Source organism: Meleagris gallopavo, chromosome 6, assembly GCF_905368555.1.
Source record: "Meleagris gallopavo chromosome 6, MGAL_WU_HG_1.1, whole genome shotgun sequence".
NCBI classification, from domain to species: Eukaryota; Metazoa; Chordata; class Aves; order Galliformes; family Phasianidae; genus Meleagris; species Meleagris gallopavo.
This window is the reverse complement of record NC_139409.1, coordinates 26,474,339-26,487,756: the sequence shown is the minus strand read 5'-3', so window position 1 is coordinate 26,487,756 and position 13,418 is coordinate 26,474,339. Positions and strand designations below refer to the sequence as shown.

The window sequence follows — 13,418 nt, the reverse complement described above, 5'->3', positions numbered from 1 at the left end:
TTATCCTTGCAGCATCATAAGTGGCCTTCCATACACTCACAGGTCTGATGTTGCCAGACACACTGGATTTCCTGATTGTGAGCATAGGATGGTCACTATGTGCTCCCAGGTAGCCACTGATCACAACAGCAGGGGTTGCCACTGTCACAACCACTCACATACCAGCTTCCAGCCACTCTACTCTCCTAGGGCAAGGACGCTGCATGGGGCTGGCCTGCCACAGCAATTTATTCAGCCCTATAAGCACACTCCAGACAACTCTTTCCCATGGGCAAATTGTGGAAGGAGAGCAGCCTGATTCCAGGCCCTTGCTGAAACAGAGCAGTTGGGAGCAGACAACTGCCCTTGTCAGAACAGTTCACCTCACCCACAGCTCCCAGGAAAGTGGGCATCCAGGAACTGCAAGCCCATTGCTGCCTCTGCTAGTCTGTGTCAGGAGAAAAATCTGGCAGGGTTTGTTGAATTCATCTCTGCAACCTGCCTCAGTAGTGGAGTACAGCACAACGGTCTTGCTTTACTATTCAGGCGTCACCACTCTGTGCTTATGGAGCAGGGACAAGACCACCATCAGCTATTCACACTGGTACTTGGGGTGGGTTTGTTGGCCTTGCCTGCTGAACATTATTCTAACCATGTTGCACAAACACATCAAGCCACCAGTATGGAAACCAACATACTTCCAGCTTACAGCTAGGGAGAATCATTCCTGACATTTATCAGAGGAGGTAAGTAGGAAATCTCATTCTGATTTCAGCTGTGCACTAGATGAAAAAATGATTATTTAATAATACTCTCCCCTAGAAGTAACCTTTTTTTTTTCCTAGGAAAGCTGAAGATTGAAAAGAATTCATCAAGGACTGAAATAGCATCTTCCCTCCACTTGCCCATAACTTCCCAATGCCAATGGAAGAAAAAGGCCTAATGCTAATTCCAGAGCAGTCAGCCCAGGCAAACGCTATAGCAGGCTAGAGATAATGGTTAAGGAACTATGAGAAATCAGTAATGAACACCAGGAACTGGATGCACAGAGCAAAAATAACATATAGATGTATACATTCATTGGATTAACATCCTCCTAGCTCATTAACAACATGCTTCAGAGCTCATAGGGACTGGGACAGCCATGGCTGAGCTATGGGCACTGCGATGTGGGCAACACTAGGCAGTAAGTACTGGCTGCTGATGGACTCACCTGAATAAAACTCATTACAGTGGTAGCAATGAATGCTATGAACCTATTCACATGGCACTGTCATTCCTTTTCCCTCTACATTCACAGCCCAAAAGGAGAAGCTGAAGTTTCTTCATACACTGTTGACCAAGCAGTGAAATTATTTATTCTGATACAGTAACAACATGTGACAAGATTAAAATGCAACCTTGGCACTTTTCCTGCTCTTACTCACTCTCAATGCTCTACAAAACAAGTTGCACACAGTTGGTAAGCAGGTACCAGGGTGGGGCCAGCACGTCCTTGCCACACACATCCTCACTGGGTGTTGGCAGCAGCCCTCAGCCACCCATGTCCTTGCTGGAGCTAACATTGTGTCTGCAGTTGAATGTGAGCCAGATAAGAGGTGCAAAGTGCAGCTGTTTTGATCCACACTCCCAACTTGTCATAAGCCTATTAGAAATCCCGTGCAAGGCCTCGAGCAGCAACCCCAAGATAGGCTGGGCCAGAGGGAACGTGCTTGACAGCATTTTCGTGCAGTGCCACCCAGCCCAGGCAGGCTGCAAACTGAGCACACATTGCAAATAAGGAGCAGGACTTTGGCTCTAATTGTCAGACTGTGCTCTTTTCATCATTGTTACTAATGTAAAATATATACTACACACTTTACTGCTTAAACCAATACTAATCACATTCCATAAGCCAAAACTGAATATGTACACCATCACAAATAAAGGTATACCAGCAAGAACCATTCAGCACTACCTCCTGAAGTTAATCTGAAGTGTGAGATAACATTCTACTGGAACATCTTCCATTTTACTGAAGGACAACCCTCTTTACCTTTTCCTTCTTGTTAGAGAATGAATGAAAAAGCTTAACTTAGCACTCAAATGCCAAGTAACAATGCTGTTATTAGCATGCAACAGCAACAGCTCACCAGCACTTGTTAATATTTTCCAAAATCTGAAAATTCCATAAATTGGCTTTTTTTTTGCTTTTGTTTTTCTTCACTTTACTTTGATCATCTCTGTTAAGGTATCCGAATTCTGTTTTTTAGATGTATGGTCAAACTTTAGTCTAAACACGAGGAGGAGACTCCCTAGACTTATTAGAGACCAGGTACATAACAGTTTATACTGGAAGTGGTGATGCCACACAGTGTGCTTGACTTGTGAAGCTTCACACAATTTGCTACGTGTTTTGACATTCTGGAAATAGAACTTCCATCTGCTGCTTGACTCTGATGCTGCTTTTTCCTCACACAGAGCAGATAGTTTGGTTCAGGCATGAGCTCTGCTGTTAGTTCAGTTACCCTATGGCTAATTCTAAAAAGCAAACATTTAGTTCTCACAAGAATATTTTCAGTTAATTATCTCTTATTCCTCTGCTTGATATCTTAATACTACTGGGGTAAGGTAGCAAAAAGTCATCTAAACTGGTGTATTGAAGCTTAACTGTCTCTGAGCTCCTGGACTCCTTGCAGAACATAGGTTTTGAGCCCAATCCTGTTAAGCTCTTGAAGTATAACAGCATTCTTATTCACAGTGTCAGTAACTGCATATATACAATACAGTACCGTTATGAGTTCGTCCGGTTCACTTCCTTCTTCCACCGTAATTAATCTGGACCTCCCATTTCGTTCATTGTCCCGAATGCCAACAGCAACTTGAGTGGCCTTCAGGCGCTCATATTTGTTGCATGAAGAGCCACACCACTGATAGATCTCCTAAAATAATTCAAAGCATGTATATGTTAGCAATGTTTCAACACAGCGAAATTATGAAATCAGCATTTTATTAATAATTATCTGACTGCTGCTAACCAGCAGAATATCAGTGAAGTTACATTTTTCAGCAGATCTTTAATGAGAAGCATTTCTACGTCATGTAGATATCTGCAGTAAGCAAGATATTTATATAATCTAAGTTAGAATCTACATATTAGGATATCATTCAATCTCACAATAGTCAGTTTTGATTTGACTGAGTTTTGTCCGAAATTGAGATATATCTTCAACTATCTAAAGAACCCCAAAACTCCTAAATTTGCTGCTGTAAACTGTTTTTATTTTACAACTGACAGTTCCTCTTCTATGTCATTTTAACAGTGCCAGCTCGCATCTCTGGCAAGAAACAAAATCATTTTAAAATCTCTGGGAAAATTCATTGTATCTGCACCTCAAAAGTAAAGTTATATCTTTCAAATCTTTTTTTTTTTTTTTTTGTGACATTTTGCTGTACAATACTTGTAATGTACTCAACTCAATTTGTCACTCATTTTATCAAATCTCCAAACCAGCTTAAGTGCAAATCAATGTCACAGGCATTTTCAATAAGGTGGCTTCCTCGCTGGGAGATTTGTTCTTGGGGTACAGCTGATGCAGTGCTCATAAAAGTTTACTAACCTTGGATAAATATGAGCTCATCCAACTGTAGTTATCACAATTGCCTTTATAAACGACTTACAGAAATTTACAGATCAGAAATACATAGTTCTTTTTTTATGATTATTACTGCAATCAAGTTACTTAAAACAAGATGGGCATATACCTTCCTGCCTTAGGAACTGACTATAACATAGGCAAAAGATACATCTGTAAGAGATAGCTGCTGCATTTTTTGCATGCAGACAGGAACAAACTACACAAAGCAATTCACCCAATTGGGATTGCCACCTTTAAAGGGAGCTTCTCAAACACCACAGCAGTGGGTCTTCACTTTTAAGAGAAAATGCTCTGAAGGTAGCAGCTGCCTTCTAAATATCTTATGGGCTTTCAAACCCTTCATCTCATCTGACTGAACAGGTAGTGAGTAGGTAGGCCCACCACTCCGCATGGAAAGTGCAACTGGTTCAGAACAGAGCAGGTCTACTGAGGCACCTCTCAGGAAGGAGTGCCACCAGAACCAGCCTAAGACAGATCATCAAACCCAGCCACACTGCAGACAGAGGAGCCTCAGTTCTGTCATGTCCTGTGCTTCATTATGAATACAAAGTGTTTCAGGATACAGAATTTAAATTTCAGTCTTGATGAAAACTGCTAAGACGCAGAATATAAATTTCAGATCCCCTAAAGGCTGAGCTGGGAGAAGACAGGCAAAATATATGAATCAGCTTGGCTGGCTGCATTTTTTTTCCTCCATTCTTTTGGAAGAAAGTCATTTGATTCTTCTTGCCATGATTCAAATATCAATAGCAACAATAAAGGTAAACATTTGTCTTCAACATTAAAAAGGGTGAACTGGTTTGTGTTCAACTGCAGTGAAAATAATAAGGAATAACTTACAGAGGTTTAAGTTTTATTATATTCATACAACTCTATAAAACTTACATTTTAAATGAAAATCAATATAACTCATAAAAGCTTTTTGATTTTTTTTCCTATTATCATTATTTACTAGTATTAATTTAATACCATTATCATTATTTAATAGTACTTCCTATTATCATTACTTAATAGTACTCAAAAAGGTGGTTTGAAATTAGTGGGAGAATAAGTACTGTTATTCAGCACTAGCAGATACAAACTTCTAGAAGACAGCTAACAATGATGCCACCTGTATGCAAAACAGCACAAGTAACTTCTAATAATTACTTTCCAAAACCAGCTTGGAAATGCTCCAAAATAAACAAATAAATAAAAACAACACCTGACTGATCTCACAGTCAAATTCCCTTCGCTTCCTTTAGGAAGATTCTCTCAGCAGTGATGCTTTAAGTTTACGATCTTAATCTTAAGTTTACGATTACACTGATTCCCAGAACTACATTGCTTTCAACTTTCAGATGTTACACAGTTAAAGCACTATGGTTTTCACCCTGGATTTATCAATCATCTTATTACAGGTTCAAGGCAAAATAAAAGTTTCCAAGTTCTGGTTTAAATAACTGTCACACTTAAGTGTCCAGAATCTGAGACCCTTTCTTGGCTTCAGGTCTGAAACCTATCTTAAATTTGATTATGACATTTCCACAAAAGAATATCTCTGCAGATTCAAGGAAATAGAATTCTAAGTCATTAATGAAAGACTGTCTTGGTTGTATGTAAAAAGACAAAAGTTTCAACTCAAACAGATTTTTTAATATCATTCTTATAGCAATACACTGCCTCAGCCATCCTCTCCCAAGTTCTGGAAGACTTTGAGCTTTGGAGAATTTCACTACTCAAACTTAATTACTTCTTATCTTAGCCTACCTGCTAATTGAGCTTATTTGAAATATGAGAAAATAAGAGCCATGAGTGATGTAACAGCAATTAACAGGAATTCTTTATTTCTCACACCCTAAGGAATAAGGAAGACAATGACACAGAGAAGTTGGGCAAATATTGCCTTATCTCAGTGTATATGCTGAAACTCAGAGATCACTCATTCATAAAGGTTAAAAGTTCAACAGCCTTCTCTTGGTCTTTTGGTAACCAGCCATGCAACCTCAAAAAAACATTCTCATCTACAAAATGAATATTTACTGACTACACAGGATATTGTGAGACTTAAATTGTCAATGCAAATTATGAAGACCTTTAGATCTCAGACAATAAATACACCTTTTCCTTTCTTAGCATCTCCTAAAGGTCCCCTTTAGCACGTCCTGGCTAACCCCCACTCACAGTATGCTCTTCCACTTTGCCCTCAGTAAGCAACTAAACTGAGCTCTCTAAACCAACCAGCTCTATGCTTCAGATCAGCTGGAGGAAGGATAAAGACCTTCAAAAGCTACAGCAGAGGATTTGGGTTTTTTGTTTGTTTGTTTGTTTGTTTGTTTGTTTTTTACTTGCAAACATTACTATTTTATTGCTACATGAGAAAATACACAAAAAAATTAGTCTCATTAACCTGAGCTAATTTTAAGGCCTATAACAACTTGCAGACTACAGGTTAAAAGTACTGCAATATTATTCAAACTTTTCTCAGAATTCTCTTTGCAAAAGACATTGCTAAGTCTTCCATCGTAGACAATAAAATTTATGCACTTTCATTTTCAAAATATGGTTGTTTCATTTTCTGGGATCTGGGAGGGGAATGGTAATTTTTAAACTATGGAAACATTCTCACAAAATAATGTGGCCTAAATATTTATTCTTAACTAAAATAAGTATGAAATTTTATCAAGAAAAACCTCAAGAAACTTCATGAGGTAAATTTTCTCCTGCAGCATAAAAAACTTGCATCAACAAGCAGCATCTGAAAACATCCTAGACCAGGATTTCACAAATAGTATATCCATCCCTAAAGCTCTACCTTCCTTCATTATTAAAAAATAATGGTTTAAAGGTTTAAAATGCTAGAGAAGAAAGAGTCTGAAAGTTTCCTGCATTAGAGAATAAAGATAGCATTTTCTCCTAACACTGATATCTAAACTTTGGGTACTGAGCATGTAATTTAATAGGAAGAAGTGAGAAGCTTGAAGTCATAAAAGCGTCCTAAAGAGCATAACATTTTACTATATTAAAGACAAGTACTAAACAAGTGTGTAACATCCAGTGCTACAAGCCCCTTGAAATTTTGGTTTAGTTACCTCTGATTTCAAACTAAAATCATTTTCTCAATCATTTTAATTTATATCTCATTTTCTGGGCTCATGATAGAAGTTCAGGGGGATATTTACACATTTGTTTTCTTGATACAGTTTATTCATTTCAGTCTCTAGTTAGATTGTGGTTTTAACTGTTTATTTTCAGAGGAGAGGAAAACAAGTTTAAAAGCTATAATAACTTCTTGACAAGGTTAATATTTATATTTTCCTAAATATATAACTAGAGTCAGTTAGCTATCTAACCACATCCAGCATGCCACTGAGCTTTTGGCTTGTATGTTATTATTCATACATTTATTTTTAGGTACAGATATAAGCATGGCCTTTAGGGTAGATCCTATAGGTAACCCTATAGATATAAATATGGTGTGGTATTTGCCTTTAACTCACTCAGTGCTTTCACAATTTCTTAGCTGTACTATACCTTCACTATTTTTAGCATTGTTTTGCTAACCTTATTTTGAATTGGTAGGCTGACAGAAATTGTTTCCAATATAACGAAAATAGACACCAAGACTTCACCTGGGAAAAAAAAAAAAAAAAAAAAAAAAAAAAGGAACTTCATTCATTCATCAGTAATTCCTGTGCCAAGCCCAGTTTATTTTCAGAAGGTTACAGTAGCAGCATTTTTTTTTTTTTTCTTCTTTTTAATCTCCTTAACAGAGTTTAAAAGAAATGCTGTGGAAGAGACCTATTCTACTACTTGATATTGATGATTGATATCAATATCCTTATAGGATTGCATTAGGACAGTTAGTGAGGAAAACGTTGACATGAATAACCACAGTGACCACTCCATAGCTCCTGAGAGAGATCAGGAAAGCAAAAACAGGTCTGTACCATGGACTCTGCAATCACTGCTAGGTCCCGTTTCATCTACAAGTTCTGTAGGTAGGCAGTTGGGTTTCCTAGTTATGAAATAGCAACAGGGATCACGAGTCATGGATTTTACTCCTGACAGTTGCTGGGCTGGAGAGTGATCTTAAGAAAATCATGAGATTTAGATATGCACATTAAAAGAGTACATTAAAAGAATGACCCCACTTCTGTACAGAAACAACTGCAGGATTATATATGGGTCAAGTAACTGAGTAACAGTGCTTTGGCATTTTTCCCTGTATGGAGTGGGATTGTGAAAGTGCAACTCCTCCCCCCCTGCTCCAGCTCCAAATGGCATATAGAGCTAGAAGAAGAAAAACAGAAACGTACTTATTTCAGAAGTAACGTAAAAACAAGCTTTCCCTTCTAATACACAGCCAACTCTGTATTTGACTGGTAGCCGGCTTAGTTTGGCACAAGGGAAAAACAGTCTATGTTCTTATGCCTTTTTTATGAATTCTGAACCAGGATGAAGAAAGCAAAAGCCAAGAAGCTTACATCGGTGAAAAATTCACTTTTACTCTGGCTATAAACATGTCCCGAACATACACATCCCAATCCCGTATCTTCTCTTAAGTACCTAGTAATATAGTGCTCTACAGCTACCTTGTAATCCATAGTGTACTCCTGATTTGCATTCTCCTACAGGAATGGACATTAAACAGCTAAGCTAAGGAGTTTTCAAAAGTAATTTAAAACAAATTCAAAGCTTCAATTTTGATAGAAAAAAATATTTAAAATATCAAGTCCCATTGATCTTAAAATAGTTAAAAATATAAGTTCTAAAGAAAGACTTTGAGCCAAGTATCGTCAGATAATGTGCCTCCATTCTTCATTGGCAAGCCCTGGTGTAAAATAAACCTGTTCATCTTTGCCTACATCTACGCTAAAACATGCTCCCATAATGCAATTGCACCTCACTTAAGAAAATAAATCAATAAATACCGCTCGTAGTTTAAGAGTCAGCTAAATCTACAGAGTGGATACTGCTTTGTCTGCATGACATAGCTTATTCTGACTTAAATTTCATCAGTCAGGATGTTCCTGTAAACCAGGATATTAAGTACGGTGACATAAATATGAAGCAGAGGGGCTTAGCATAAGAAAAAACATTTCATTTAAATATGCTTACTCATGTAGAATACGATACTATGTTATCTTTACACCCACAACCCCTAAAATGACTAAAAGCAAGAAAAGAAGGCTTGTAAAGTTGTTATTCCCTAAATTCCTTTTTTCTCTGAGGCTTAACTGCTTCTACTTATATATAGAGACAGACCAGAGCCTGGGCAAATAATCACATCACAAAGGTACTGCAATGGTTCAGTGTGTAGAAGAAAGTCTGATGAGGCCTCTAAAGGTGGAGGTCAGCAGGAAATGAGCTGTGATGCAGGAGTGACCAAAGGAGGTGGTACTACTATTGGAAAAAGAATATTGCTATATTGAGTGTGGCTAGAAATTGCCAATATTCATGTGTTCAAGCTAAGTCTCAATAAATATCTTATTATGCTTGTATAGTTGCATCAAAATAATCGGCTTGCACTCATCTGAGGCTCCATTCATCCTCTTCACATACATTAATAAACAGCTGCTCTGATAAACCAAGCATTAATGATAGTTGAAGCAGTTCTTTGTTAAGACTTAGTTCTCTTAAAGTTCATAGATTGAACGGAAAGATATCAGTACAAAATAGGAACCTGCAAACAGACTTGGGAAACCGAGAGACCTAATGCAAGAGTGTGGAGGTTTTGTTCTGTTTTAAAACCATAAACATGTGCCAAACCAAGAAAACAAGTTCAAATTGTGGGAAAAATAACTGAGCAGTAAAACTCAGAATTGACTACGAAGAGCACTTCTTCACTAACATTTTTCAGGAATGGACAGATACATCAAGAAGAAGGTTTAGATTGAACCAGGTTAATGTAGGCTTCTGGAACATTTTTCTCAGTTTCTAAATTATTCAATATTTTTTCCCGTCTTGGCTGTTAAATTCACTAGACTGAAATTGGTTTTTTTCCCTTGCCTGATAGACACTGAATCTGCCTTTCATTCATTAAAACAGTGATACAGTGAAACCATTGAAAGCTGTGGAGTTTTGATTATCCAAAATACACTTTGAATTCATTCAGTCAGAATGCAGCACAGGCCACCAGAAGCCTAGCCCTAGTAGGGTTACAACAGCATCTTTGTAATCAGTCTAGGAGCCTCCCACTTGATTCAACTGGAACAAACTGTCAGGGTAAAAATAAGTACCACAGGCATACTTACACTGTATTTTCCTTCACACTTGTTTTAACAGCGTGTTCTGGGAATATTTGTTGCTACATTACACTGCAAAAAGACTGAGTGAAAGGAGTATATTCATTCTGAATAACAGTGTCTCAAGCAGCAAGGCATCTCAATTTCGTACAGCAATAGGAAGAAAATTAACTTAACTGAATTCTTGTGGGTCCCCCCTCAACCTGAAGGTGTCAGAAGCTGTCTCAGCCTTAGTGATGTCTCTGTTACAGCCAGTTTTCTGCATACAAGTTGAGGTGGAAAGGGGAAAGAAAAAAAAAAGCTTTCCAATCCCTGAAAAGTTAGGGAAACTACAAACCCTGAATACTCCAACTGAAGAGAAAGAAAAGGCTGAAATGTTTATTTTTTCTCCTGATGACTAGAGAACTTCCAGAACTCTGGAGGTTAATGTACTGAAACTATAAAAATAATTGCCTCAGATTTACAGAAAAATATGACTTGACTCAATACTAACATACGCTGTGCATAGTTAGAGCCACATTTTTAACCTGTTAATAAGTCCGTGATGTTAATAAAGCACTAAAGTTGTTTACTTCTTCAAGCTCTGCTACTTGTTTAATAGTCTCCTGCTACAACACAAGCATTGTTTTCTCAGCTGGGTGAGAATGGGAAAGAGGTTAGTTGTAGGAGAAACTATGAATGAGAAACATGGAAAAAAAAGGACATGACTAGTTGAACGTGTCAGTGCCAGGGAAAGCAACTAGAGAGAAACTTATAGAACTCCCACATGCAAGAATCTGCTCTTCCATTTCTGTTTGTTCCCAAACATGACTTTGTTATAAAGCAATACATAATACTGAATGTGAACTGATTTCTTTAAGGGGAGAGAAAAGTCACCTAGAAGAGACAATACAGGCAAAAAGGAAGGAGATTACAGAAGCAAAACTCAAACTGTTAAAGTTGTAATGCTGAAGTGATGCTGAATCATACCCTGTCGTCATAACATTTTAAGCATGCATTCTGCTTTATAACAATAAAAAAATATTTGTTCTTGTTAATTTGTTTTCATATAAACCAAGATCAGTTTTTATGAAAAGCAACTGCCATACAAAAATGATCCTGTTAGATGTGTTCTTTCAAGCACCTTTATGGAAGATAAGATACTTGACATACCAGTTATGTCAGGAAGTCATGTGAGACCATCCAAACAGATGCATGACAACTTTACTCACTGTATTGTGATGTGTTTGACATCATAATTTTTAACATAATTTTCATTTCTGATTCACAGAGCCCTTGAAAAGCAGTGTGCATTGACTGCTGTAAGGTATAACAAAGTGCAGGCACACTGCAGGCTCATACATTTCAAGTCAGCAACTTCCTGGCTGTTACAAGTCAATATAAGCATTACCATAGTAATAGGAAAGATGGATAACAGTACAGTTTACTTGCAGCATTTACTTGACTTTTGGTATAGCTATCATCTAGCCTTCTGCATTCTTCCTTTGGGAAGAAGGGTAACGTTTTGTTAGCAGAACTCTCACTGTGCTGCTGAAACTTTCCAACCTAGATCAGGTCCAGCCTCAGTAGTGCTTGGTATTCACCACCTCACCAGCACATTTCTTTTAACAACCATCTCTGCATTTTTTTTTTTTCCCCAAGAAGCTGAGTGGCACGCAGCCTTCTCCCTGCAGACACTTAGCTCACTGCTGCCAGTGAGAAGCAAGTGTTACACTCCAAAAGCTCTGTTTGAACTGAGAGAGTGTTTTCGCTGGTCATTAGTGACATAACTTTAAACAGCTTTCTTCTAGTAGAGCTACTCAAATTGAAGTGAGAAACTGAAAAAAAAAAAAACCCACCACCAACAACCCAACCACTTCCATGTTTTATTGTATTGCCACTCACATTGCTTCTGCTGCATTTTGCTAACTGCTCTCTCCTTCCCCGACCAGACTTTCAGCTTTTCCCATACCATCAGTGCCCCTCAACATTCATACTTTGTACCTCACCACTATGCACCAATGTACCCATGGTAAATATCACAATACTGAAGAGTTTCCTGTCCACTATAAAAGTGTCCTCACATTGTCATGCTGCTTAAAGAATCACTTGCCTTGGTGATGAAGGGGGGAAAAAAATGCGCCTAATGAAAGCAGCTGGAAGGTAGACAAGCTGTGCCAGGTGTAAAGAGGGACAGCACAGAACATAACTAGTTAAGACCATTAGGAATCACCAAGCCTGTCCTTCTGCTTCTCAAGCAGGTCATAGTGAATTGTGCAGCACTCTCTGGCCAGAAAGACTGGATGGCTAACGTGACTATGGCTGGATGGCTATGGAACAACTGTGCCTGGACAGGATGCACTAAGAAGCACAAGCCAATAGGGTAATGGGCATTTTACTCCAGGCCTGCACAAAGCCTTCTTGCAGCTGCCTTGTACTTTTCCTGCCTGAGCTGCTGTTGGGACAGGACAACTTCCCAGGTTCAGCATGGAAGTGGCACGGGCATTCCTTGTAGAAGAAAATCAGAGTCTGACACCCCAGGCATGCTCCTGGATCACTCACTGCACAGAGGAATCAGTGTGGTGGTCACATGCTCATGTAAGAAGGCTTCCAGAAGACTGTTTGAACAGAAGATCTTTACCCACTGGCTACTGACTTTCCTCCTGTCAAAGACAGAGTTTCTCTGCCATCTGAAGCTATTTCCTTCTCCAGCCTTGGAAGTTCAAAGCAGGTAAGGTAAGACCTGGGCAGGATATTTTAAGTGCTACAAGCACAGTCTAGTAAGCAACATAGCTTCTCATATTAACCATCACAAACTGAACTGTGATCTCATATTTAGCTATCTGGAAATTCACATAGATGCTTTCAACTCAAAGAATTATCATCAGAGGGAAGACTTAGTGGTCATTAACAGTTTTATTCATGATTGTTATTAACTTTCCCTTACCTGTTCAAATGACAGGTTTAAAAATAGCACAGTAGTTGAGCTCAGCTGGAAAACTGAGGTCAATTATATTAAATAAGTAGCTTGACATAGTGCAACAAGAAATGGACTGCATGAGTAGTTTTGCAGTACCACGGAGATCATCCTCCTAGTTAGCTGTAAGATTGGAAGTACATATTGAAAGCTCATCTTATTTGACAGGCTGCAATACTTGGCTTGTAAGAGCATTGACAATAACCTCATTATGTAATTACTACCCATTAATCTCTGACAGTGATCCAGTAGTGCCCTGAAATAAGTCCCAAGACTCAAGAACAACCTTATCAATGATTCATTTTATTTCTATTAAGTAATCTAAGCCAATTTTTATTTTTATTTTTTTTAAAAAAAAGGACGCCTACATAATATTAAGAGCTCCTTTAAAATAATCACCCATTTACAAAGGACTTCTGGTAGTGGAAAATTTCAACCTGAAATACAAGTATTTCAGCTTGAAATATAGTTCTTAGAAAAATGCACTGTCACAGCGGAAATGTTGGGCAAATTTTGTATCACATTTATTTCTCAACAGGCATTTCAGGTAGACTTACTTCTTCATCTTATAGTACATCAGATGTTGCCTTTTCACTTCTCAAGAAAGGTCTGGTTTAC

General features: G+C 38.2%; 1 protein-coding gene across 1 annotated transcript in view; it reads right to left on the bottom strand.

Moving 5' to 3' along the window:
• Positions 1 to 13,418, bottom strand: part of SCIN (scinderin) — a 46,943-nt gene that overhangs the window by 26,703 nt on the left and 6,822 nt on the right. The window contains exon 4 of the mRNA XM_085227510.1: positions 2,751 to 2,900. Within this exon, the coding sequence (XP_085083636.1) occupies positions 2,751 to 2,900 (150 nt within the window). The remainder of the gene's footprint in view (positions 1 to 2,750; positions 2,901 to 13,418) is intronic.